The sequence below is a fragment of the Pollicipes pollicipes genome, unplaced genomic scaffold (assembly GCF_011947565.3).
Source record: "Pollicipes pollicipes isolate AB1234 unplaced genomic scaffold, Ppol_2.1 Scaffold_3447;HRSCAF=4054_pilon_pilon_pilon, whole genome shotgun sequence".
Lineage (NCBI taxonomy): Eukaryota > Metazoa > Arthropoda > Thecostraca > Pollicipedomorpha > Pollicipedidae > Pollicipes > Pollicipes pollicipes.
Genome location: NW_023596297.1, coordinates 10,931,198 through 10,958,719, shown reverse-complemented (window position 1 = coordinate 10,958,719; position 27,522 = coordinate 10,931,198). Strand labels below are relative to the sequence as shown.

The 27,522-nt window shown below is 63.4% G+C and overlaps 1 protein-coding gene across 13 annotated transcripts in view; it reads right to left on the bottom strand.

Annotated features, from left to right (window-relative positions):
- The window catches only part of Ca-alpha1D (Ca[2+]-channel protein alpha[[1]] subunit D), a 66,109-nt gene that overhangs the window by 13,396 nt on the left and 25,191 nt on the right, over nt 1–27,522 (bottom strand). For 6 of the 13 annotated variants that reach the window (XM_037213946.1, XM_037213955.1, XM_037213948.1 and 3 more), the window contains exons 3-26: nt 25,703–25,842; nt 24,745–24,851; nt 22,774–22,926; nt 19,904–20,097; nt 17,815–17,918; nt 16,604–16,767; nt 16,264–16,363; nt 15,473–15,618; nt 13,616–13,689; nt 13,303–13,454; nt 10,871–11,081; nt 9,509–9,629; nt 9,144–9,235; nt 8,764–8,787; nt 7,753–7,877; nt 7,414–7,499; nt 6,547–6,712; nt 4,716–4,845; nt 4,151–4,317; nt 2,782–2,869; nt 2,234–2,394; nt 1,261–1,407; nt 805–1,006; nt 73–342 (exon numbers count right to left, since the gene is read on the bottom strand). In XM_037213946.1, the coding sequence (XP_037069841.1) occupies nt 73–342; nt 805–1,006; nt 1,261–1,407; nt 2,234–2,394; nt 2,782–2,869; nt 4,151–4,317; nt 4,716–4,845; nt 6,547–6,712; nt 7,414–7,499; nt 7,753–7,877; nt 8,764–8,787; nt 9,144–9,235; nt 9,509–9,629; nt 10,871–11,081; nt 13,303–13,454; nt 13,616–13,689; nt 15,473–15,618; nt 16,264–16,363; nt 16,604–16,767; nt 17,815–17,918; nt 19,904–20,097; nt 22,774–22,926; nt 24,745–24,851; nt 25,703–25,842 (3,324 nt within the window). Of the gene's footprint in view, nt 1–72; nt 343–804; nt 1,007–1,260; nt 1,408–2,233; nt 2,395–2,781; nt 2,870–4,150; nt 4,318–4,715; nt 4,846–6,376; nt 6,492–6,546; nt 6,713–7,413; nt 7,500–7,752; nt 7,878–8,763; nt 8,788–9,143; nt 9,236–9,508; nt 9,630–10,870; nt 11,082–11,894; nt 12,088–13,302; nt 13,455–13,615; nt 13,690–15,472; nt 15,619–16,263; nt 16,364–16,603; nt 16,768–17,814; nt 17,919–18,893; nt 18,998–19,903; nt 20,098–22,773; nt 22,927–24,744; nt 24,852–25,702; nt 25,843–27,522 lie in introns of all 13 variants that reach the window. The other 7 variants (XM_037213953.1, XM_037213954.1, XM_037213959.1 and 4 more) reach the window with 6 other exon arrangements.

The window sequence follows — 27,522 nt, the reverse complement described above, 5'->3', positions numbered from 1 at the left end:
GAATTGACACCAAACATTTAACACCGAAAACAGAGACACGACCAGGCGATCGGCCTGCGCGCACCAGCTCACCTTGAAGCGGAAGGCCATCAGCTTGAGGACACACTCGACGGCGAACGCCGACGAGAAGATGAGGTTGAGCACGTCCAGCGCCTCGGTGTACTCATCCGGCTGCTGGTAGAAGCCCATCGCCAGCGTGATGGTGTTGCAGAGGATGAGCACGAAGATGAAGTACTCGAACGGCTGTGAGGTGACGAACCACCAGACGCGGTACTGCAGCCGGTGCTTGGGGATGTAGCGCCGAACGGGGCGCGCCTTCAGCGCGAACTCGATGCAGTTGCGCTGGCAACGGCGGGCGCGGCCCCAGGTCAGCCGCCGACTGACACTGACACTGACACATTGTGGCACACTGTGAGAGCAGACGCTGGAACGGCGGGCGCAGGCCCCGGTGAGCCACCGACTGACATTAACACTGGCACTGACCCACTGCGGCACGCTGTTACAGCAGACGCGACACGCAGTGCGGGCAGGAGTAATGCAATACGCCCACGTGACGGGTACAGGGCGGGACATGCGACGTCGATGCGGTAATGGTTGCGAGAACAGAGCGCTGGGCGCCAGCCGTGACAGACGCACAGACGCTGTCGCAGCCAGATGGCGTGTGGGAGTGCACAGGCATGACGGTGTGGAGTTGGCAGTCGGTAGGGGAGACATTTAATGATGGGACCCGTCCGTTGGAGCCTTGCCAACATAGCAGCAGAGCAAACTCTTGTACCGACGCGAAGCCAAGCGGCCACGACAAACCTGATTCTTGTCCAGGTCAATGTTTTTGTATTCTTGCTCTCCCTCGCTCTGGAATGTGACGATAACGAAACCGACGAAGATGTTGACCATGAAGAAGGCGATGATGATGATGTAGATGAAGTAGTATACGGCCACCATCGGCCGGTAGTTGTAGATGGGGCCCTCGTTCTCCGTGTGCGAGTCGATCGAGGTGTACAGCAGCCTGTGGAGGCGGGCCGTCCATCAAACCTCTCGGCACGACCGCCGACTCCCGGCTGGCGCCAGCAGGCCGGCGTGAGGGCGGCCGCAACACGCACTTAGCGCCGCCCAGTCCACCCAGGGCAGAGGCACAGTCGCAGCTGTCCGGGCACGGCCCACAACGTCGGCATCTCACCGAGTCCAAGAAGCAACGCCCGCAAGGCACTCCAGCATGGCCGGCCCTGGAGGCGCCGGAAGCGAGCCCGCCGCCGAACTCACCCGGGCCAGCCCTCGAAGGTGGAGACGGTGAAGAGAGTGAGCATGGCCTTGCCCACGTTGTCGAAGTGGAACGTGTTGGGGATCCACTCGCGCTGGACGATCACCGGCCGGGTGACGTCACCGTCCATGAACTCGATGTACTCGCCCCTGGAACGGCGCGACGTGCGGTCGCTCAGAGAGCAGCGGAACTGGAGGCGGTGCTGGGGGCGGGACTGGGGCTGGACGCGGGCAGGGGGCTGAGCACGGGGCTGAGGCGGTGCGACGACAGAGCTGGGGTGGAGCACGGGCATGAGGCTGACCAGGGAGCTGGGGACGGAACTGGGAACGGAGCTGACCACACCGGGACGCGATTGAAAGAAACGGGCAGACGCAGGCCGCATCAGCCTCCGCTGGACAAGCAAGCGGCTCAAATAGCCGCGCACTGACAGACAGCAGCGTAGGCAGATAGCGTGCTGACCATATCACGATTGCTATCGGGCTTGGCATAGTGGACTTTAGGCAAACCACGCCATCGCCCACACCCCATACGTGCGCAGGAGGCCCGGCTACAAGCGAGACAAAGCACTTCCTGCGGCTCTGCAACCTGAGTGCAACGTGCTCACCGCCCAGCCGGGATCACACCGAACAAAAGAGTCATGTTCTGTTCGTGCACATCGTGTACTGTGTCTACCTCTCGTGGCCACCCAGTGTGTTCTGTTTTGCTTTTCTTGTTTGGCGCTCAGTGCAAGGTGACCTTACTGCCAAAAAATGCCGCATTATTTCCACTTGCGCGTTGAGTAGAGTTTACCTGATAATTGTGCATGGACCGCGCAACTATGCGAAATGGTGCGGCCGTCGTTACGTTCACGGCTCACAGATGGCAGTGAACTGAACACAAACAGTAGATAGACATCACCTACAGCGACAGAGAGCCCCGGCTAGCTCTGGAGAACCGGTGTCCGGCAGAGCCGCCCAGCGCGCCAACGCTACTCACTGGCAGTCCTCCTCCACCAGCTTCGAGTTGTCGTTGCACATGAAGAACTTGCCCTTGAACAGCTGGACGCCGATCACGGCGAACATAAACTCCAGCAGGCAGGTGACCAGCATGATGTTCCAGATGGTCTTGATGGCCACGATCACGCACTGCACCACGTGCTGAAGATGGAGGAAGGGGGGTCACGTCAGGCACCACGCAGGCCACAGCTGTGGGGGGGGGGGGGGGCGGCGGCTGGTCGTGTGCCACCATACTGGGTACCGCCCAAAGACGCACGCACATCCGCCCCGGAGTCGCGTTGGGTAAGCAGGCAGACCATCCAACAGAGACTGAGGCGCCCTGACATCGGAAAAGGCGCCTTCGCATCGCGGTGTGCCCTATTCAGGCGTGCGATTTGAGTTGCGGGAATCGCCAATACATTGAGATAACGTCTTCGAAAAGGCGATGACCAGCACGGGTGGAAGTTGAAGCACTCAGTCACGCCGCGCGTCCACTCTCCACACAAGGCTGCCGTTTGACCGAGGCGCCTGCCGGCACCGCCTGCCCACCTTGAGTCCCTTGGCTCTGTTGATGGCCCGCAGCGGCCGGAGCACACGCGCCACACGCAGGATCTTCACCACTGAGATGGCGCCGGAGCTGCGGCAGACGCCAGCCGGCCAGGTCAGCGCGGCTTCGGCGCCACGGCGGGCGGGCACGGTCGCCAAACACCGTCTCACCACCACACACAGGCGCCCTGAACAGGCGCTCGTGAGCGACCGCAGTGCGTCCCACACCCTGCCGCCAGCGGGCGGCACACTGCCCAGGCGCGCGCGCAGCCGGGCTGCCAGACCGGCCGGCGCGGACGGCGGCACATCTGCCGACACGACGGCGCTGCTCGCGCTCATGAGAGCGCGCCGTGGCGGCGGGGCTGCGGTCGGCGGGCGGCGCGGGCGGCGCGAGAGCACCGCACGCACGGACGAGACGAGCAACAGGTCGGCAGCGAGGCGGCGCGGCAGCCGAGCGGCGCCGGGAGCGCGGTTCCCGGCGCCCAGAGACGGACGGCGCGGCGAGAGGGACGGACAGAGCTGGCGGGCCGCCGCCGTGGGCCTCCGTTAGCGCAGGCCGCGCACTCGGCGGGTTATCTCGGGCGGCGGGGTTAGTCGGCCGGCTGGAAACGGTGTGACACACGCAGAGAAAGGTCCGACTGGTCGCTGCACGCGCCGGCGGAGTCACGCAGATACCCGCGTTACCTCATATTATTAATGAACTGTTTGTGCTGGGCGGGGTGCAGAACGATTCTGAAACGTTGGCCGGGCGCGGCGTCAGGCGTGTGGCCAGCAGCGGCCACGAGCCACCTTTTGGTGAGCTGCGTTCGCGCCGGCTCGGTGCCACCACACAGCTCGGGAAGCACGGGTGTTCACAGCATCACCGCAATGGGAAAACCCGCGCCAACGCCAACGGGGCAGGTGTCACACTCACATCTTCGGCTACTCCACCTCTCTACCTTCACTCCCATTTTCAGTCAAAATACCTGATTGACAAGGAGTTGTTGACTAGATAAATAGTAAGAGCCGGTGTCTCACGGGCTTTTTTGATGGTCTGGGCGCTTAAGCAAGGGCCAGCCGTAGGCACTGGGCGTGACAACAGATCAGGCTGCTCAGCAAAAAGCATTTCAGAACTGTGCGAAAGTGGCAAATGACTGAACATGAGGATAACCTAACCAAGCCTCCAACTCCAGTACAAGTACACCGGCAAACAATCGACAGCCAGTTAGCCAAAACATACAAAACAGATCGCCAAATGGTCAGTGGCTGCACGTCAACACACCCAGGCGTCCTGCGCCCACTCTCGCTCCGCCCGGTCCCCGCTCGAGCCTCACGTAAAGGCCCGACCAGTCGGCCGGCCCCGGCGCCAGCCACTGGCCGCCGGCGCGCTCACCTGAACACGAAGGAGATGAGCGAGACGGTCACCACCAGCAGGTCGAGCAGGCTGAAGGCCGAGCGGCAGAACGAGCCCGGGTGCAGGATGAAGCCGTACGCGATCACCTTGAACCCGATCTCCACCGTGAAGACAGTCGTGAAGAAGTAGTCGAAGTAGTTCAGGATCTGCGGCGGCCAGGCGGCGTGAGGCGAGCGCGGCGCTGTCGCGGCACAGGCGCCGGCGAGGAGCCGCGGTACAGCAGCGACTGAGGTGGTGTCAACGTCGACCGCCCCACCGGCCACCACCCACTCACATTTGTTGGACGTAACGTGCGGGAACGCAGCGATTCCGCAAGGCCGCACGACTGTGCCGATGTATGCCACAACGGCATGTCGACCGCACCCACCGCCGTCCTCACAATGCAAAGCTTCCAACAGATTTAAGAAGCTGTCAGCGGAGTTCTGGCGTCCGAGCAAGGGTCCGGTTGCCCCCCCCCCCCCCCCCGCCGACTCTGACAGCGTGACATCCGGGCCTGGGAGCGTGCCTCTCGACCTGACCTCTGACCTCTCGCCCGGCCACTGACCCGGTTCCTCTCCGATTTGCCATCGAGCGGGTCCTCGGCGGCCAACATGGCCGACGACACCAGGATGCACACCAGGATCACGTTGCTGAAGTACGAGTGGTTGCAGAACCAGTGGCAGAAGATGCGGAACCTGCGGGAGCGGCGGCGCATCAGCGGCGAAGCACGGACGGGCATCCGGAGCGAGCGGATCGGCCCGGACGCGTCTGACTAGCGTTCGGACGAGGCAGACGGGGGCCAGGCCACGGCCGTGCAGCGCGGGCCACGCTCCGGCCGTCGGCGTGCTCGCGCGCACGGACTCGAGACCGAGCCACCGCAGCTTGAGCGGCCCGCCGGCGGAGGCCGACTCCGGTCTGACGTCCGAGGCGACACCGCGCGGCACTCTCGCCGTGATGGGACTGCACTCTGACAGGTACCCGGGAACAGCGGTGCAAGAAAGGCGGATGGAAAAATGCCCGGCTCCGGAACACACGAGAAAACCACAACGTATGATGTGCGATGGAGGGCCAGCGACCGGCACACACGAACGGTGTCGCTGCAAAATGCTGAAAGCAAACGCATGCTTCTATGACAATAAGTGCCGATCATAAATACCAAACCCAACGTTTTTACGTGCCCATCGAATTAAAGTGACTTCCCCACAATAATTATACGTTTTAGTCGGTAAGTAAGATGCTTTTAGAATTAGTTATCGCTTCATGGACATTTCCTCACAGGTCCGAAGAGTACAAACATAAAACGTGCGCCAAACGGCACCCGGGCCCGAGAGCGCCCATGCCATGTTTACATACGCAGATACAGACAGCGTCTACACTGGCTGGCATCTGGCGACCAGTTTTATATTTGTACTGATCCAATCTGTGAGCGAGGTCCGCGACCGAAAAATCATTCAGAATACCTCTTACTTAACAACTCAACGTACTTAATCAATGTTATGTCATTTTAAGCTGAATGAATGCTTAGCACACCTCACATTTCACAAGCACTGAGCCACCGAAGGGCTTTCGCGCAACATCTTGACAACATTTTATCACATGAAACAAGCCACCATGGAAACGTCACCGTATTCACGCAAGATCAGCCGATCCACGACTCAGAAGCGACACAAGTGGGCAGCCGACGAGCGGAGGTGCGGTGCTGGACGCATGCCGACCTGGACCATCCGCCTCGGGCCATCGGCCGAGGTCGCCGGAGCCCTGCACGGGGCTCGGGGCGGGCTCTACCGCCGGTGCAGCCGTCTGCCCCAGGGGACGGTTGGTCCCGCTCGCCCAGCGCGTGCGCGGACGGATGACGCGGTGCTAACCAGTGCAGTTAGACATCAAATACTACCGCGCGCAACACATTCAGTACTGATTCTGCACTGATCGGGTAGGGGATCTAGCCGATGCTCTTTACGCGTAGGCGCGCTCGCTACAGCCACTGGAGCAGCGCGGGGACAAGACCAGCGACGATAGGCAGCAGTCACAATGCAGCCACGCCACCAGGACGGACCAACAGGTGCGGCACGCGGGCAAGGAGAGGCTGCTGCCGCCGAGCACGGCCGGCCGTCTGGGGCGCCGCGGCCAGTAAACACGCAAGCCGGACGTCACTGAGGGGCGCACGCGACGGGCACGCCACGGTTAGTGTCACACGCAGCCGGCAGGGGCGCTGCGGCCGCCCGTCACCTGTTGTCGGGACTGAACACGAAGAAGGAGCTGTAGGGCGGGATGGGTTGTATTTTGGCCGGCGCCAACTCGGAGAGGCGCCGCGGCCGCGCACCCGCCGACGGGTCGCCGTCCTCTGAAAGCCAGCGCAGGGGCCGTCAACGCACCGCCGCCGCCGTCGCCACACTCACCTGTTGTCCGGCGCGAACACAAAGAAACTACTGTACTGCGGCATCGGTTTGACTTTGGTTTTGATGGAGAGCTGCGAGAGCCGGCGCGGCCGCATGGTGGGCGGCAGCTCGTCCACGTCGACGCCGCTACCGCTGCCATCGTCTGAGCCGCGCCGACGGCCGGCGCCTGCAAGTCGGTCAGCCGTCCGGTCACAGGAGGCCGCCCGGCCAGGGCCCAGCCCGCCGAGGGGTCAGTGACCTGGCAGACTGTGGGGTCAGTGACCCGCGGACCGCGGGCGGGGTGACCCGACACACCGCAGTGTCAGCAACCCGGGGACCGTAAGGTCAGTGATTCCACAGGCCGCCGTGCGATCAGTGACCCGACAGACCGGCGGGCGAGTGACCCGCGGGCCGTGAGGTCAGTGACCCGGAGAGGGGGGGGGGGGGTCACAGACCCGGCGAGCAGGGAGTCGGAGCGCTGACCAGCCGGTCGCGTCTCGTTACGCCACTCCGACAGTCGCATTAGCGAGGGTGTGAAACGAGACAGAGACGAATTGAGAGGGAGCTAGTAATCAAGCATGAAGAGACAGGAAGATCCCGAGCAGAGCCGGACCACCAACACAAGACATGAACAAAATATGGGAACAGTGCATCCCTGTGATTATTACTGGGCAAGAACTGATGACTAACACCATGCAATCCAGCTAACAACTCAGCTTGCTTCCACATTGTGGGGAAGGGTAATGCAGTTAGTGATGGACCACTGCCATAAAACGTAACAAATACGACTAGAACTAATAAAACAACAACTCGTGCTAGGACAGCGATACTATAGAGCTGCCTGGGCTACATTTTCCCTCGGGAAATGGCTCGTGCACGAAGGCATACCATCTTCGTCGTAATTGTCGTAGCCTTCGTCTTCCATCTCTTCCTCTCCCATCTCGACGCTGGTTTGACTTCCCACTCTATCGACACTGTGGGAACACAGCTTGCATTACTACACCACGACATTAAGCCGGCACCCTTGACAGACACGAGCGACGCCATGGGTAGAGGCCGCCAGAAGATTGGGAAAGTTCCACCTTAGATACCAATATCAGCTAATGTTTCTAAATGCTCCACGGAACAGTAAAATATCAGCACGACGCCCTCACCACCGTCCGCTCCTGCCATTTAACCAGTTCCAAAAGTTGTGCCCCGAGCCCGTCGTGCGGGCGGCCCACTGACCCCACATGGTTGAGCTCCGCCAGCTTCTGGGAGCCATACTGCGAGTGGTCCTGCTCCACGGCCGGTTCGTCCAGCCGGTCGCCGTCTTTCCGAGGGGAGCCGCTGCGCGACCGCGAGCGCGCCTTCTGCGGAACAGGCCACAGGTCACGACGTCTGTCGGCGACCGCAGCAGGCGCAGCTTCTAACGGCGCCGCTGAGGGCGGGCCCGGCAGGAGTGCGAAGCGTGGTGTTATAGAGGCGAACGCGGGAGCGGCCGTCTTCACAATGCATCAGATGACGACCGCCGAGAGGTGCGTCATCCTACGCACTAGCGTCATCACACGGTGCGTCATCTTACGCACTGGCGTCATCGCACGGTGCGTCATCTTACGCACTGGCGTCATCACACAGTGCGTCGTCTCGTGCGCTGCCGCCATCACAGGTGAGCAGTCACGCGCGCTGGCGCCATCACACGGTGAGCGGTCACGCGCGCTGGCGCCATCACACGGTGAGCGGTCACGCGCTGGCGCCATCACAGGTGAGCGGTCACGCGCGCTGACGGAATCACAGGTGAGCGGTCACGCGCGCTGGCGCCATCACAGGTGAGCGGTCACGCGCTGGCGCCATCATAGGTGAGCAGTCACGCGCGCTGGCGCCATCACAGGTGAGCAGTCACGCGCGCTGGCGCCATCACAGGTGAGCAGTCACGCGCGCTGGCGCCATCACAGGTGAGCAGTCACGCGCGCTGGCGCCATCACAGGTGAGCAGTCACGCGCGCTGGCGCCATCACAGGTGAGCAGTCACGCGCGCTGGCGCCATCACAGGTGAGCAGTCACGCGCGCTGGCGCCATCACAGGTGAGCAGTCACGCGCGCTGGCGCCATCACACGGTGCGTCTCCTCCCCGCCACGGTGCGTCACGCGATGGCATGCGGCGGCAGCCGGCTGTGAGCGAGCGCCCCGAACTGAAAGCCTGAACGGGTGCGGGGGCAGCATGCACCGGGCGGCACGAAAGGGGGTGACGGGCCACTTACAAACTCGTCTTGGTACTGATAGCCCTGCGAATCAACATCACCATCAGACCAGGACAGCCCACCGGCGGGCAGAAAGGCGCACACAGATGCAACAGCCCACAGTGACGGGCCGTGCGGTGGCGCAAGGCGACTGCACGCGCTCTGCGCGCAGCGCGTTGGCGCAACGGAGAGAGCTGTCGCGCTGTGCTGCACTTCGTGTGAGCGCCGCGCCGCGCTGCGCACTGTTCCCTTTCGTTGCTACGTTCCACGCGGCGAAACATCAGACGGAACCAGCCCACACACGCCTCACACTCGCAACAGCCGCGTGCGCCACAGCCGTAACCGGCCGGCGTCGCCTGAGCTGCCACAGCCCGGGCGGGCGCGCGGTCGGCGGCGCTCACCTCCTCCTCCTCCTCCTTCTCTATCGCCGTCAGAGACTCGGCGTCGGCCAGGTTGTCGACGGCGATGGCCAGGAAAACGTTGAGCAGAATATCTGCAGGCGTCGAGTTAAGGGGCATACGAGACAGCACTCGGCCACGGCCGACTGGGAGGCTGGCGCGGGGCGCGTGGATGGCCGGCGAACGGTGACGGCCCGTCCAACAGCTGCCACGCGCTGAGACGCGCGCCAGAGTCCGCGGACGGTTGGTGGTCAGAACATCTCACCATCCACCTACTGACTGCTCACGCCGCCAGTCCCAACCGGCGAGCTGATTTAGATGTGCTGTACACCACCGACCCATTCTGCCCATGGCCACAGAAAGGATACAGTTGCCGCAGATAAAGAGGATGATGAAGTACGAGCAAGCCAGGGCGCCGAAGCCACCCACGCCGCCGTAAGCCTCGATGCCATGGTACATCACCACGTTCCAGTCCTCACCGGTCAGAATCTGAAAGCGGTGCACGGTAAGCGCTTGAGCGCATCAGCCCATGGAATCCCCTGGTCCCGGCCGGACTGGTGCACAGTTGTGAACTAGGGGCACAAGGTTGTTATTCTCATGAAAGGAGATGCAAAGTTGGGAGCTCGGCAACGCATCACTGACGGAAGGTTTACTCCCGATGACAGCAAGCGACACTTTGTGCCCATTTCTAGAATATCGTGACCAAGCGCAATGGAGGGAACACGCTCGATCTTACGTTACACGTCCGAACAACAGTTTTATGCGTGGGGCATGTGTCAGTGAGTGTCCCAGCGTTATCCGTTCGCTAGCATTCACACCACGAACCAACATCAAACACAGAAACACAACACACAAAGCTCCCGAGAGCGGTCCACGCCGCCCGGGTGGTCGCCACGGACAAAAGTGCACACCACGCAAAGCTGCCTGCACCTGCCTGGACGGAGAGGCCCGAGTCAGGGGACCTTCACTAGCTGCCGCGCATGCACCGGCCGTCTAGACGCCGGAACCGGATCAAACCGTCTTCACCACGTCCGCCGCCAGCGGCGGGACGCCCAGGCACCACATCAGGGCCAAGCACGGACAGCAAAAACAAGCAGGCAGGCAGTCGACGCCAACATGGCGGCGCCCGATGCGCGCCGCCATCTTTCTTCCGGTCCGAGCCGACCCCAGCCGTCGTCTCCGAATGTGGGCGACGAGGAGCGAGCTGTAACGCCGCGGGGACGTCCCGGCTGCCCCGACTCACCTTCCCGGCCGCAGTCGCGAACGAAACAAAAGACGGAGGGCGCGGCGGAGCGGCCGCCGGGCAGCATGCACCACCAGTTAGTTGGAACTAAACACGCCGAGTACCGCACCTAACATCCAGACGACGACCGGCCCGGGCCGGCCTCAGCGCGGCGCGCGGCGACTCGGCGCGGGCTGCTCCAGCCGACCCGTCGACATTGCCCTCCCGCGGCGAATGGTTCGATGCGCGTCACTTTTAGCACGTTTTCTCTCTTATGGGCCGCAATACACAAACGAACAACTATAAAATAGTGTCACTGGAGGACTAGAAGTTGTGACGCACAAATTTCCGCGCAAGTATTAACTACCAACAGACGCCGCGCAATGTCGTAAAGGTTCGCGCTCCGCCGACTCTTCGAGTCACGGTCAGACAGCATGATCGGCAGCCCGCGGCGCCGAGTCCGCCACAGCAGTCGGCAGGCCCGGGCCCAGTCCGGCCAGCCCCATACCTGGAACACGGTCAACAAACTCTGCACAAAAGTATCGAAGTTGCTGCGCGGCTTGGCCGTCGTCGAGTCAAAATTAAACTTGCCGCCGAAAACTTGCATACCGAGCAGGGCGAAGATGACGATAAAGAGGAAGAGGAGCAGGAGCAGGGAGGCGATCGACTGGATTGAGTTGAGGAGCGAGGCCACCAGGTTGGAGAGCGATCTCCAGTACCTGAAACACGGGGGCAGACGTGCGTCAGGCGGCGCCGGCCGCCGCCGCCGGACTCACCGTGCAGCCACCGGCTCGGCCCCGGGCCGGCGGCGCGGCGCGCGGCCGCCCGACCCGCGCGCGTAGGCAAGCATGCAGAGCGCTAACACAGGGCGAAGCGGATCCCGAGCGGGACAGGCACGCCCGACGGACAGAGCGGGCGGCGAGAACGGCCACGAGCCAGCCGCAGCAGCGACGCTAGCCGAGCTGGAGGGGGCAGGACCCAGGCGGACAAACGGGGACAGGCACCGGCGTGTCCGAGAACGGATATGAGACTTCGGAGGGAGAGGGAGCGTGACTGAGAACGGCATATGAACGCAGAGAAAGTCGGAGAGGCAGCAGAAAAACAGTTAGATATACAGATAAACAGGAGATGCTCAGGATGCACGGACGGCGGCGAGGTGGCAAAAACGGAAGAAAGTAGTAAGGTATGCAGATCAACGGGGAACTAGGATAAACAGGCGGTGGGGACGTGAAAGAATAAGTGCTGTGCAGTGCCGCCGAAAGCCAGGCGCCACAAGCCGCTGCAGCTGTCCACCAGCGGCTGGCGGCGACAGCGGCACCCGCCGGTGCCATCCATGGCCGTTCGCAGCGCACAGCCAGCGCGCCACCCGCTGCCGCCGAGCCGCAGCGGCACCCTCCGGAGCAGCCTGCTGCAACCCCGAGCCGACCCGCGCGCAGGGCCAGCGTGCGTCAGAGGTGTGTCACAGGTGTGTGTGTCGCTGCACAAAGGTGGCTGTGCACCGGCCTGAGCGCCGCACAGACGTGTATATGTACCTGGAATACCGTCATGATCGACTGCCAAAATGTGTCGAAGTTACTTCGGAGTCCGCTCAGTTTTCCTCCGAATATCTGCATCCCGAGAAGGGAGAAGATGAATATGAAGAGAAAGAGGAGGAACAGTAAGGATATGATGGACTGGATGGAGTTGACCAGGGCCCTGATCAGGTTCCCCATGTTCCGCCAATATCTGCAAAAGAAAAACTAAAAATGAACCGGCAAGCACACAGACGGTACACCAGCTGTTGTTAGCATAGCGAAACCAGAAAACGAAAGAAAACTCTCAGCAACAAAAAATACGGACAGTTATAACTGATCAAAATGTAACGAAATACATGTAGAGGACCATGAAAACACTGCATGCTGGTTAAGCACCGTCTGAGGAAGCTGGCGTCTACTGCAGGCGTGCACATTACACTAGCAAATGACCATACAGTCGACTATGTAACTGACGAACTTCGATAGACCTTTGCAGAGCTACGTACGTCCATTTACGAGAAGGTTACACCAGAACACACCACAAACAGCTCAACAGCTCAGCTCCTCTATACAGTCCTGGCAGCGCTCCAAATGTCAAGGACCTCGTCCACCCACACACGCCCGACAACGCCGATTACCCTCCCCCCGGCCTGTACGACGACACACGCCGCTCCAGCCGGGCTCCACGCGGCCCGCCCGCTCCCTGAGCACGCGACCATGTGCGCGCGCGGCGCGTCGCAATCAATCTCGGCGGCTGGGATTTCCCCACCGAGCGGCGGCGGGGCGCGCGCGGCCCTCTCCAGAGGAATAAAGCCCAACACTGCGCCGCGTCTTCCGCGTACGGCGGCCTTTAACGGCAGCCGAGGCGGCGGCGCCCGGCGTGCCGGCCTCAATCTGCAATCAGCCTGGCCGGCTTACCGAGGCCGCAAATTTCCGGCCCGGCCGCCACCTGACAGGCGACCTCTGGTGGCGCCGGCGGCGGACAGAGGTCAGCTGCAGCCGGGCCGGGGCCGGGGCCAGACTGGCTGGAGCCCGGCTGGAGCCGGACGGCAGCCCGGCCGGGGACGGCGCCGGGCTGGAGGCGGACGCCGCTCGAGACGCTGCCGCCGGCGCCGAGAGGGGAGGGGCGAGACAGCGCCAACGCAGCAAAGGCCCACTCTCCACGACACCTTTCCGGCCGTCGCTCGCTACAAGTTACACTGAAGCGCTGCACTGCCCCAAGTGACAGAATGTTCTGTTTCTTTCTTTGGGAGAGGAGGGGGGGGGGGGGGCTTCAGCTGTTGTTAACAAAATCTTTCGTTTGGGGTGGATTCAGGTCAATGTCCTTTTGTGCCCCGGCGGCCGATGACACAAGTGAGCGGCTCTTTGGGTGCCCCGACCCGCGCGCCCGGACGTCTTCCGTGGCCTCCAAGCGCATCAGACTGACCTGGTGACCTTGAACACGCGCAAGAGGCGGACGCAGCGGAGCACGGACACGCCCAGAGGCGGCATGACGCCAGTCTTTGTCAGCAGCACCTCCATGATGCTGCTGATCACCACGAAACAGTCGAAGCGGTTGAACAGCGACACGAAATAGCTCTGCAACAGGAAACCGCAGACGTCCGTCAAATTGTCAAACTAATGCGTGATGTATCAACCGATTCCATATTTGTATTTCCGTAACTGGAATCGCTGTTGCATTCTTATTTCGGAATTTCTCTTCAGACGCAACGATAATGAAAGAGGTGTCTTCCACTTACCTGGAATCCGAGAGCGTACATTTTGATGAGCATCTCAATTGTAAAAAGCACGATGAAAAACAGGTTGGTTATCTCTGAAAAGACAGACACAAAAATTAGGGCCAGGAATCGCTGGGGCCGGGCCTAACAAATGCTTCACGAAATGTTTGCCTCAGGACAAAAAGCCAGCGGATGTCACGATAGCCCAGAACACATATTTGTACATAGCGCAGAAAGTGGTAACTGGCCATGAGCGACAGACTGGCCCTGGATGGTGCAAAAACAACACAAGGCACCACCTGCTTACATGACCGTGCATCGCAGACGAAATTCACACCCACCCACCCAGTCGCACACTCGCACCGCCCCCCCCCCCCTTCACACCCACATACACACACATACACATACACATACACATACACATACACATACACAGACACATACAACACACACACACACACACACACACACCACACACACACACACACACACACACAACACAACACACCCCACACACACCCACACCACAAACGTTGATCCACCATGGCAGTCGCCAACCGTTTCCCAATGGTTATGATGCGCCGTCTGTGGGAGCACGTACACTCCCCCCCCCCCACACCTCTCACTCACCCCCCCCCCCCCAACTGGCTGTTACGGCAGCACGTGTCACACTCACATCTGGCCGTTACGCCCGACCAGCGACCTGCCGCACCGCACCGGCGCACGACATGCGACCCTGCCATCGGCCGCAACCGGCATGTCCGGTATTCCTAACGTGATTGGCGAAGTACATGATCGCTTTCCTTCGCCAACAGCGCGCCACGCGGGGGGCTCAGTCCGCCGGACTGTGACGAGTCTCAGGACGGCAGCGTCAATCTATTTGATGGCCGTTACGTAAGCAGTCGTGCTGACTCGGCCAGGCGTGTATCCGTCCAACGACAGCTTTCGGTGTAGCTGTGGTACAGCTGGAGCTAGCCACATGCATCTTTGCACCTTGCGTCACATCAGATGCGATTCTTGGGCGGAGGTCACGTAACGCCTACGACGTACGGCGTTTTTTTACGCTACGGCATGTCGAACATTACGTGAGGTTCTACCTTACGTGGTTTTAGGTAGTACTGGGTAGAAGTATGCGCTTTAGGGTGAATGTATCTTGGTTTAGTTGAACGTATCATCATATCGCAAACAAGTTAAACATATGGTCTAAAGGTGTACACAATTCAGCGTTAGGGCCCATTTGTGTGCATGCTAACAACCAAGTGGAAAACACGTTGATTGCCTTACGTCACCTTAGCGCAATGCGCGGATGGCCTGCGTCAATGACGCTAAGAATATCGAGGAGTGTCTACTCGGAAATGAATCATTTCTCTAGTTCTATCCAGCCCTGAGATGGCCCGGGTGCAGCCTGCCCAGCGTCCGACTTCAGCTGGCACCGAGACCCGTCAGTGCGGTGGCTAACGCCCCACCAGGCACACACAGACAGGCCGCAAACGCCAGCACAGACGCAGACCCTGGTCCCACGCCGCCGCCAGCCCCGGTCCCACTACGACGGCCGCCACCAGGCCCGGTCCCACCCGAGTCCCAGCACGCTATCACCACGGACTGGGGACGCATGGCCGCCGTTCGCCGGGCCGTGTGACACACATACACCGGTGCGTGCACACCAACACACACGCACACTCCAGATTCTCTCCACACCCGACAAAGAGCGACAGCGGGTGCCGCACCGACCCGAGCCCGGCCGCGGTGCAGCGCGGTCCCGTGCCCACCAACCCTGGGACTGGCGTCTGGGTCGGCAGCGGGCCCAGACGCGACCCAGGGTCCCGCGCCACCCCGCGGACAGTCCCCGGCAATCGGCAGCCCCGAGCACACACTAACCCTGGAACTTGTCCAGCCACTTGGGCTGATTGTAGTGTTCGGTGGCCAGCACGCCCGTGTTCAGGAACACCAGCAGAATGATGAGCCAGTAGAAGGACTGCGACTTGACGGCCGTGCGGAAGGACCGCTTCATCCGGCGGTTCCACCTGACGCGAGGGCGGAGACAGGTCACGGTCACGGTCACGGTCACGGTCACGGTCACGGCCCCGGTCGGACGGCGCCGGTCACGACGGAGGTCGGGCGTCACCGTACGGACCGCAGGCCGTGTTACAGATCACGGGTGCCGCGAGACAGGATGCTACACTACAGGCATGGGCTCACGGTGGACAACACGTGTTACCAGTCGGGAATCCCGGCGTAAAACCCGAGTTACGGATCGGGGCCACAGCACGGATCGCGGGTTACGCTACGGGCCAGGAGCCACCGTCACGACTTGCGTGTAGGCGCGGCGCTACGAAAACCATAACGAATCACTGTACAGGCCTCGCGCAAAGGAATAAACCAAGACGTCACGCTGCCGGCCAGGCGTCGAGGAATATCAGGAGATACAGTACAAATCAGGAACATGGCCGATCTTGGGAGCTGCACCAGAAATCAGCCGCCACCGTAAGTGCCAATCCCGGAGCTACGTTACAGGTCACGAGCTAGACCACCGAGCGGCCAGCCGCCCCGCCCGGGCCGACCTGACGAGACAAGAGCCACAGCGAGGCTCGGCTGGCGGCTGACGACCGGCGCGGTCGGCGGGCCCCGCGCCCCGCCGGTGCCTCCAGCCAGTCACGCTCGCCACTCACTTCTCAAAGCCCTTGCGCTTCTTGGCCCAGCAGGAGAGCTGCCGGCTGTCGACAGGGTCGCCGTCCTCCGCCTGCGGGTCGTCCTCCTCCACATTGTCGTCTGGCGGACACCGGCGGACCCCACGGGGTCAGGTCAGAGGACCACCCTCGGCGCCGGGTCAGCACACCCACGCACAGGGCGGTCGGGTCTACACCGCAGCTGCTCACTCTGACTCCGTATCGCACACAGGCGGTTAGTGCCGCTCCCGATCGGCGGCCTCGGCGGGGCAGCGCGACACGGCCGCGCGGCTCGGCGTCGCGCGCCCGACAATCTGCTCACGCGCCAGCGCGGTGCACTCACGCAGCTTGGTCTCATCGCCCTGCGCCTCGTCTTCCGGCTCGAGGTACTCGGCCTGCGTGATCCAGTCCAGGTAGCCGCGCAGGTCCTCCTCCAGCTGCTGCTTCTCGCGCAGCTTCTGGAAGTCTCCGCGCGCCTTGGCCTTCTCGCGCTCCTTGGAGAACTCTCTGCCGGCGCCCGGACCGGTCAGCCGGGTGGCGGCGGCGCGCCGCGGGGCGCCAGGAGGACCGACATGGCAGGCGGCGGCCGCTGAGGGCGGCCCCACCGCTCCTTCAAGACCAACTGCGAGCGTTACGCGTCGCCGACTCGGGCGGCATTCCGACTCTCGCGAACAGCGCGGGGTGCGGATAACATGAGTGACGGCGAGTAGCGCGCCGACAGTGCCGACACATGACTCAGTACTAGGGCAAGGCGTGATCAAACGGTTCGCAAAATACCTACAGCAGACCTCCCAAACGACATACGGACAAAGCAGCGTTTGTGCGGGTCAAGGGTGGTCTAACGGCGGGTCAAAATGCAGGGGCGGGCACAAGGCATGCTCGTGTGAAACCAACTGAACCATGCGATCCGGGCCTGGGTGGTTACGTACCACCTATGCTACCAGTCTACCAGCACAACCACACCGGCCGACCAGACAGGTCAACCAAAACGTCCCGCAAACAAAAACCGAACACCCACTAAACTTACGAATGGCTGTCCTGACAGCAAAAATGCAATAATGTTAACGGCGAACTGACTACAAAATGAGCACCCAAGACCATTCCGTAAATACGGCGCACTGGCAATTTCGTTTCCGTCGTCACCAGCAATCAACAAATCGCCACCTTTTAAATGATGCATCGCAGGAAACGTCGAAAGTGCCAAAAGGTGCAGCAACGTTGCCAGCGAACATTTCAAAAGGTGCCAGTGACCACTCAAGTCAGCGCACTTGAAAAGGACCACCGATTTCCCAGCCGTGCCACAAAGCGTAGCGGGCGAGACGAAACGAACGAGCCAGTTTCAATGTGTTTGAGCTGCCTGTTAATCCGATCTCAAAACATCACTACAGTGACGAAACAAAACGGCGGCACCGCAGCGCGGCCCGTCGGTGACAGTTGTGGCGGCCGGCGCGCGCGCGGGCGCGTGGCACGTGCGGCACGTGCACGTGCACGTCCGCAGCGCGTGCGGCGTGACAGTGACAGAGACAGCGTCTCGGCCAGGGCCGCTGAACTCACCCGCTCAACACGCCCAGAATAAGGTTCATTACAAAGAACGCGCCGACGATCATCATTGATATGAAATAGATCCACGGCCACGACTGTCCGGAAGCGTCCTGAATCTGGGGTGCGGGAGAAACAAAACGTCAGCGATGGCCGGCGCCGCCGGAGCACCGCCGGCCGGCCACACCATGCAGGGCACGCCATCCAGAGAGTGGCCTCGTCTCGAGCTGTCGTGTGGAGTGGGTGACACATGCGGCCTACAATGTGGGCGCGCGCCGGCCGACCGGCCGGCCGGGCGGCCGCCGGCAGGCGCCGCCCGTGTCCCGCACACACGCCCACCACCGGCACCGGCACCGGCGCCGGCCGACCTGCGCCGGCCGGCGGCACCCGACAACGGCACATCAGGAGGCGGGCGGGCAGAGGCAGGATCGGGGCGTGCCGGCGCCGCCGACCGAGGACGGGCCACCCTCCCGGGCTGAGCGTGACTCAAGGGACTGCGAGCTGGCTTCTCCTCCTCCCCCTTTCCCTTCACCCTTGAGACTGGCCGCACTCCTGTCCTTTGGGTCAAGCGGGACAGATAGAACGGGGAGGCTGGCTCTCCCGCTCTCTGGGACTGGGCGTATCCATCCGCTTTGAGACCCTGCCTGACCAATGAGACGGGGAGATCGACCCCCGACATCTGAGTGAACTCCACCCCCCTTCCGAGTCCAAGCGCGAGCCCTGCACTCCCGGGGCATGGAGTGGGAGGGGATGGGGAGTGCGGGCGCCCAGCAGGCGGGTCGCCCCAGCCCGCGAGTCGGCGCTTCTTCCGCACCTTTACTGGAGTCGCTGACCACCCCACTCAACTCCGCAGGACGATGCAGCCGGCGGCCGCCAGCCCTGCCCGACGCCCGTCACCACAAGAGGGCGCCGCGCGCCGCGCGCCGACCCTCCCCAGCACACACCCGCCACGGGGTACACAGAAAGCCAGCTTGGGGGCGCGGGTGCGGCAGGGACGGCTGGAAGCGGAGGTGCACCTCAAAATGAACACCACACGCGCACACGGGTAGGCGCGGGCGCCGCGCCGGGCCCCGCACACGCCGCGCCGAACTTACCCGCTTAGCACACCAAGGACGAGGTTAAGCACAAAGAAGGAGCCCAGGATGATGAGGGTCAAGAAATAGATCCACGGCCAGCTGCTGCCGAGCGCGTCATTCATCTAAAGCGGACGAGGCAGAGACAGTGTTACAGAGGCGGCGGTCGGCGGCGGCCGGGCCGGGCGGCGCACCCTCGCCGGGCCGGCGCTCCGTCAGCCGACCCCGGCGGGTCGCATACCCCGCCCGTGACTCGGGCCCCGGGGCATCCCACGCCGGTCCGGACTCTGACCCTCCTCAGCTGACTCAGCCCCGCCCCCGCTGTGACGTGAACAGCTGAGCGCCACGCACTCCGCACGGTCTCGTGTCTGGGGACGCTGGCCGGGCGTCGCGGCCGGCGCGGGGGCGAGGTGGCGGGGGCGGGGGCGGGGGGAGGGCGAGTCGCCGGATGGGGGTGAGCCGCTCGGCCCGCCGCCGTCGGCCCGGCGTCCGGCCTCCCGGCCCATCCCGTCACCCGTCGCAACAAACGCCGCTACGCCGCCGCCAGTCCCCTGTCAACGCGGCGTTAGCGGGGCCAGCCAGGCTCCAGCGGCGCACGACTGGCCGGCCAGGGACGCTGGGCAGCAGCGGGGCTGAGAGCGAGCTAGTGTTTACATGGTGCATACAGTGTCACAGCCGGTCAGCCTCACAGCCTCCAGCACGGTCAGACAGGACACTTCGCTCGGAGTCGCGATAAAAACAACGCACGCTTTCGTATTCAGACGAATTTGTCATCCATGCTCGGCAAAACACGATACATGATTGAGCGACGAAGGCAATATCACACGCATCACAACATTACAAGTCACGAGACGGTTCGAACTGCACGGTTGGAATGCCAACGGCTCAAATACTGACCAGCAAGCCTGGCAGACTGACCAGCAACCCTGGCCTGCGGCGCCGCCCGAACTGCGCGTCTGTACGTTAGTCGCGACAGCGCTCACTTCCGTGCCGGGGCCTGCGAGGCAGGCGGCGGCCGGGCCGCCACTCACGTAATACATGACGTCCGTCCAGCCCTCCATGGTGATGCACTGGAACACGGTCAGCATGGCCAGGCCGAAGTTGTCGAAGTTGGTGATGCCGAAGTTGGGGCCGACCCAACCGTCCCGACACTCGTACAACGCAGGACAATGGTAGCCGCTGCTGTCGGTCATGGCGCACGGCGGCGGCGTCTCCATCATTTCACCTGCGGCCGGACGGCGCGGTCACAGACGGGTCGCGGGTCGCTTCCCTTGCGCGCTGTCCCGCCGGGCCGCGTAGGCTGCCGCCGGTGGTGGCGAGCAGGCCTATTTCAGCCTGCTCTGGGCCCGAAGGCTCGCATCACACAGCGCCGCGGCCCGACGCCGAGCGCCGGCAGACGCGACCACCGGGTCCGGATTCTCTCGCGCGGCGCGCGTGGGTTGTACCGACCGACCCGGCCGCGTGCTCGTGCCCGGGACAGAAATACCCGTGCCCGAAGCCGGCCGGTCAATTTCCATCGCTCATCCAGCCGCGCCCGAGCACGACAGCGCGGCGCCGACTGAGAGCGACGCTGCAGCTACTGCGCGCTACGGCCGACGTTCTGGGAACGTGGGCCGTCCGGGCCGGCGGCCCGGACCGGGCGCGGCAGCCGCCGCGCTCCGGCGTCACAGCGCCAGCCGCCGCGCGTCGGCCGGCCGCCGCAGCGTCGACCGACTCCCTCGGGAGGCTGTCGACGAGCCCGGACGCCGTACGGTGCGCGGCAATAGCCGCACAGCGGCCTGTGAGGACGCCATTCGGCGGCCTGTGAGGACGCCATTCGGCGGCCTGTGAGGACGCCATTCGGCGGCCTGTGAGGACGACATTCGGCGGCCTGTGAGGACGACATTCGGCGGCCTGTGAGGACGCCATTCGGCGACCTGTGAGGACAACATTCGGCGGCCTGCGAGGACGACATTCGGCGGCCTGTGAGGACGACATTCGGCGGCCTGTGAGGACGACATTCGGAAGCCTGTGAGGACGACATTCGGCGGCCTGTGAGGACGACATTCGGCGGCCTGTGAGGACGACATTCGGCGGCCTGTGAGGACGACATTCGGCGGCCTGTGAGGACGACATTCGGAGGCCTGTGAGGACGACATTCGGCGGCCTGTGAGGACGACATTCGGCGGCCTGCGAGGACGACATTCGGCGGCCTGTGAGGACGACACTCGGCGGCCTGTGAGGACAACATTCGGCGGCCTGCGAGGACGACATTCGGCGGCCTGTGAGGACGACATTCGGAGGCCTGTGAGGACGACATTCGGAGGCCTGTGAGGACGACATTCGGCGGCCTGCGAGGACGACATTCGGCGGCCTGCGAGGACGACATTCGGCGGCCGTTGCGCGCCAGGCCGGGCAGTAAGTGAGGACGTGACGGGTGGCGCGCTGCCGCCGCTCAGCGACTCCAGCGTCACCGCATCCCGCCGCGGCAGGTCGCGCCGACGCGCCCACGGACGGCACCAGGGCACCGAGTCTGCGGCGGCGGCGGCGGCGACCGGCGCCGTGGCCGCTGAAGAGGCTCACGCGGACGCCGCACCACACAAGAATGCATTCAGCGGCGGGCTCATTAGGGCGGCGACGGCCGGACGCCGAATCAATCCGGCCAATCGGGCGCGGCGGCGGCCGCTGCCGGCGACAGGTGTCTGCCGACGGCCGGCCACCGACGCGTGACCCCCGGGGCGTCAGGCGCCGGAAGGCAGCCACCAGCCGGCCCGGGCGCGCCGACGGCCGGCGGCACGCAGAGCGCGGTGGCGGCGAAGGCGCCGGCAGCCGGAGCGCGGGCGGGACGACTGCGGCGCGCTCGGCCGGCCCCTGTCCGGCGAGCGGTCGGCAGCGGCCGCGCAACGGCGCCGCTCGGCCGGTCCACGGGCGCGGAGACCGGGCGGTCAGAGCGGCCCGACGCGCCATCGTGTCCCGCCCCCTGCATCCCCTGCGTCCCGTCACCTCGGAGAATGCGGCGGACGACCGATCGCCCGCGGTCCTGTCTGACCGGGAGCAAACGGCGACCGCGGATGATGGCAGCCAGCGTCTCAGGCCTTCTTCCTTCACACAACATCGCGCTACGTGCCCCCGGAGGGGAGTTCGCCGCGTGTTTGACCGGCCCCATTCTCGTCCATTCGCCGGTCACCTCTACGTGTGAGGCAGAAGCTGGAGCGCCTCCGGCTGCCGGTGGCCGTACCACGTCCACGCCAAAGCCGTGTGAACCCACCGCTCGCAACGCTCTCAGCAGCGAGCTGAGCCGTGTGCGCCGAGGTCCCGCTGGCAGGCCAGCGCTGTCTCATCGCTCTGCCTCAGGGCAGGCGACTGCGTCCCGCCGGCGGGCGCGCGTGGCCGCGGCGCCGCGCGACCTTCGCGAGCGGCGCCGCGGCCCGTCACACCGACGATACCCAGGCGCTTCCCACGCCAGCGGCGGCCGGCCCGGAGGCCGCAGGATACCCCGGCCAACCCGGAGCCCGGAGGATACCCCCGGCCGGCACTGCCTTGTGATCACGCCACCCCAGACCGCTCCAGACCGCGCCAGCCGCACGACTCGCGCGCACCTCTCAAATGCCACGATGCGGGAGATCGGACCTCAGCGCGTCACATACACTTCCTCGACACTTTGCATGCATTACGACCGCTGTCTCGACGCATGACGAACATGGGCACGCACGCCAGGCGCCGTGTGTCCGCAAGAGAGCAGCACCTACGGACCTGCCGCTATGCCGGTGTTGACTGGACCTTATGGGAGCACCAAGTACCGAGGCAATATTGGGCTCACACACCCATCATCGTGTAGAAGAGCTGCCCCCATAAGCCCACCATCGTGTAGAAGAGCACACGGCGTGCTTCATCTCAAACAACACATTACGAGCCTCCTTACCTGTCACGTTGTGGAAACAGGTCTGATGGAGCTTGCCCTTGAACAGCTCCAGCCCGATAATGGCATAGATGATGATGACGAATATCACAAGGAGCGCTATGTGAAGCAAAGGCACCATGGCTCGCAGGATGGAGTTAAGGACCACCTGCAGACCTGGAACGGAGCCGGCGCGTCAGACAACCGGCCCTCTGGCACAGCGGCGGCTGCCTGCAATGTGGGGCCGGGGTGTGGGTCGGGGGGGGGGGGGGGTGGACACGGCCGGCTCTCACTGCGAGCAGGTCACGAGGCCAGTTGGGGCGGACCAGACCGCCTCAGACGCCGCCACGGCGCGAAGGCTGAATGTCACGGGTGAATGATGCGAGCGGTATTCAACGGCACGCGCAACAAGTCCGCCAGGCGCGCAAGGAGCACGGAACAGCGACACGGCACAGCAATGTCTGGCATGGCCATTCTTCGCACTTAGAGCCCGCACTCCACATACACCGAGTTCATTTATAACAAAAGGTCTAAGCCAACAAATGCACAGTTCGTCCTCGTTACTGCCATCGCGTACTTTTCTCTTGTCACATATCGCAAATCCCACACGAAAACACGGCCGTCCGCCGGCCGACACCGGTCCATACAGCCAGCTGACGCCTGCTTTGATATCGCTGGCACCTTTGATCAGGAGTGCACCGTTCGATCGACACGCGCGGCTCCGGCCGCCGGCCGGGCGTCGAGCGCCCGACGCCAGTGGCCGCCGTCGGTGCTCAGTGGCGTCTCGCCTCGGCCCCAGGAGGGATCACGCCTGCGTCCCCCAGGAGGGACCGCGCCTCTGCCCCGGGAGGGAACGTGTCTCCGCCCCCGAGAGGGACCACCGCTCTGCCTTCGAGAGGGGCCGTGCCCCTGTCCTCGGGAGGGGCCGCGCCTCTGTACCGGGAAGGACCGTACCTCTGTCCCACGAAGAACCGTACCTCTATCCCACGAAGGACCGCGCCTCCGTCTCCCAGAGGGACCGCGCCTCTGCCCTCGAATGGGACTGGCGCCTCTGCCCCGGACAGGTCCCTCCTGACTCCAGCGCCAGCCGCGGCAGGGACCCGTCGTCGCCTCACACGGGCCAGTAACATTGCTGTCGCGCTCCGGGCTGAAACATTCACGACCGTCGCGTCCCAGCGCGACCCGCCCCTCCCGGAGGTCAGGGGACCGACGGAGAGCCGCGCGGGCGAGCCCACCGCCGGCCGCGGGGGAGGTCGCGGCCGGCGGCGCGTGACCCGTGCCGGACAGCGCGTCGGCCCCACCTGTCAGAGCTGACAGCGGCGCCGGCCGGCGGGGTCGATGGCGGAGAGCGGCGCCACACGCCGGCGCCGGCCGCGATCCCGGCGGATAGTCGCCGGGCCGGTGACCGGCCGGCCGCGGCCGGCGCCAAATAATGCATGGCGCCGGGCTCGCCGCGCGGCCCACGCCGACAGGTCCGAGCCCGCCGGACCGGGCGGGACGCGGGGGAGGCGGCCGCACGCCGGCGAGGTCCGCCGACCGCCAGGGGGGCCCCTGACGCGCGCCGAGGGCCCGCTCGCCCCGCTACGAAACCGCCTCCCGCGACAGATCCAGTATCACTTTCTACGACATGTCGACGTCAATTGGCGCGTTGGGAGACGGCCGGCAGCGTCACAAGAAGCGGCCGGCGGCGTTATGAGGTGGCGTCCCGGTCCGTCCCGGTGGCCGGCGGCCGTCGAGCGCGAGCGGGACTCAGTGGCGAGCGGGGCTCGGCGGCGAGCGGGGCTCGGCGGTGAGCGGGGCTCGGCGGCGAGCGAGGCTCAGCGGTGAGCAAGGTTCAGCGGCGAGCAAGGCTCAGCGGCGAACGAGGCTCAGCGGTGAGCGAGGTTCAGCGGCGAGAGAGGCTCAGCGGCGACCTGGGCTCAGCGACGAGCGGGGCTCGGCGGCGAGCTATGGTCAGCGGCGAGCGGAGCTCGGCGGCGAGCGACGGCCACTCACTCGGTACTCCGGACACCAGTCGCAGCGGCCTCAGCACCCGAAACGCTCGCAGCGCCTTCACGTCGAAGCCCTCCTCTATAAGCGAAGAGAGCGCCGTGCTGACGATACTGCCGGCAGGAGGAGGTGTGACTCAGTGTGTGTGGAGGGGGGGGGGGGGGGTAGGCGTGGCAAGGGGGACCGAGCCGCACTGGCTCGCACGGCGGGGTAAGGACACGGCGGACCGGACCGGACCACCGGACCGAACCGGACCACCGGACCGGACCGGACCACCGGACCGGACCGGACTACCGGACCGGACCGGACCGGACCACCGGACTGGACCGGACCATGCTTGCAGGCCGGCCACTCGGAGCACAACACGCGTGCGCGCGAGAGCGTGCACACATACACACAGCACTGGCATGGAGAGTTGATTGAAGTGGTTCGTCGAGACAGTTCATTACCGCATGCATGGAGAAGACCGCGCTAAACGCCCTCATCAGCACCCTTCCCACCGGTCATATGCTTACGAAATGCATAGTGCTGGCATGATTTATGTCGTAACATTCTCATGGGTCCGACGAAATGCATGGGGCCTGCATGATTGATACCACGGCGCGATTATGGAACGCAATACACCACCACCCTGCCCATATCTCGCATGGCCCCTGCCGACATATACACCATCGTAAACGGGGTAAACAGTCATCTGCAGACCACGGGATGATATTATCAGACTAGCCCCAATGCAACCTTAGCAAACACAAAAGATGGTACGTGGCACACAGAGCCTACGCCATATCTCAGGCCGGAAAGGACGTTTATCAAACTGAAGGGCTCAGGACGAACAACAACTTACCTTACGGTGAAGTATGCCAAACACAATGGTGACACAAACACATAGGCACGCATAACATAGCTGCGAGGCCAACAACAAGTTTAAAAAACGCACTCCCATCTACGACTGGTCAGTACTCACCCTATAACAACTATGCTAAAATCGAGGATATTCCAGACATTGCGTAAGTACGCGCCTGGATGTAACACAAAGCCGTAAGCTATGATCCTCATGACGCACTCTGTCGTGAAGATCACCAGGAAAATGTACTCGATCCGCTCCTGAAACGCAACGCGTCACGGTTACCATCGGGAATCGACACCACCAGCGGCGTGTTACGGTCAAAACACGTCCGTGACGCTGTCACGTGACGGGCGGTCGGCCGCCAGCGCGCCACGGACGGTGGACGCGTGCCAGCGTCGGCCCACAGACATTCACCGGCCAGGGGTTGGGAAGTCACGGTCCGGGTCCACAGGGGCCGGCGGCATCACGACATCGCCATTCCGCGTGGCGCCTGGGGTAGGACGGAGCAAGCCGGCCCGCCGCCGTCGCCGCCGTCCCAGGAGACACAGCGGCGGCTCTCATACATCAGGCCGCCGACTCCCCTGCGCCATTCCTTAATATCGCAACGCAGCCAACGATTTGTAGGACCCAGCGCATACCTACGCGTAGAATCTCAGAACACGACATCGCGTCAAACGCGTGCAAGTGCTGCTGTGCACGAGAAACATGACGTCATATGCACGAGAAACATGACGTCATAGTTGAACAACAAGGCCGGGGCTAAACAAGCCAACCGACAAAGGCAATCACAGGTCAAACCGAGGTCACAGATCCGACGCGAGTCACAATCAGACGGGGTCACAGGTCAGTCCGTGACCTTAATCAGACCGGGGTCACAGGTCAGACCGGGGTCACAGGTTTGACCGGGCCACAGGTCAAATCGAGGTCACAGGTCTGGCGGGGTTACAGTCAGGCCGGGGTCACGAGTCAGACCGGGGTCACAGGCCTGGTCGGCGTCATAATCAGACAGAGGTCACAGGTCAGACCGGGGTCAGACCGGTCACGCTGCGGGTCGGAGGAGAGCCGGCCGGGCTGCCCCCATCGCCAGCCGAGCCCGACGGCGGCGGCCATGCGGCGCCAAGTGGCGGCGGCCATGCGACGCAGGCTCCGGGGCCGGCAATGACGCTCATTTCCTGCGCGTAACGCCAACATCCGGCTGGCCGGCTGGGATCGGCTGGGCGCACGGCCCGACCGGGCCGAGCGGGCCCAGCAGCGGCCGCCGCCGCCGCTCGGGCCGGGCCGGCAGGCCGGCGGAGCGGCAGCGGGGGCGGCGAGGGTACCCATGGCTGCGCCCAGCTGGTGGTACTGAGTGCGCCGGCTTCCCACGAAGTGGGGCTAGCGATGCGATTCATGTTTGAGAGTTGAGGGCAAGTTGTTATACAGTCTGGATGTCGTGACCCCTCGCTCCTCACTGCTTCACTTGATGTTTCAGATCTGTTCGCGGAAGAATACATCGGACCTGATGTGCTAGCGTGGGGGGCCCTTTACTTCCCAGATTCAACGGAACATGACGTATTCTTTACAGCTGGGTAACCTCATCCGAGGGAAGGACCGGTGCGACGGTATGACATCACTACATATGGTGAACGTAATGCTAACGGCCAAGGGAAGGACTGCCAGGGCTGTGACATCGCATCAAAACGCTGACGAAGTGCTTAAAACTGTCTCATACAAAACTATTTGAACTGAACTTAAACTATAATCATATGTCCGATGCTCACAACAATAACAAGATCCAAGACGTTCTCAGCCTTTCTTGCAGATTGAGAGTCTGGGCGCTGTATGACCATTTGAAGTTGCTGCACCATAAAACTCTCAGCCATCGTTACAGAGTGACAGAGACTACATGGACATTAGTATTTACATCTCTGCCCAAGACGCGCGCGGCTCAATCACAG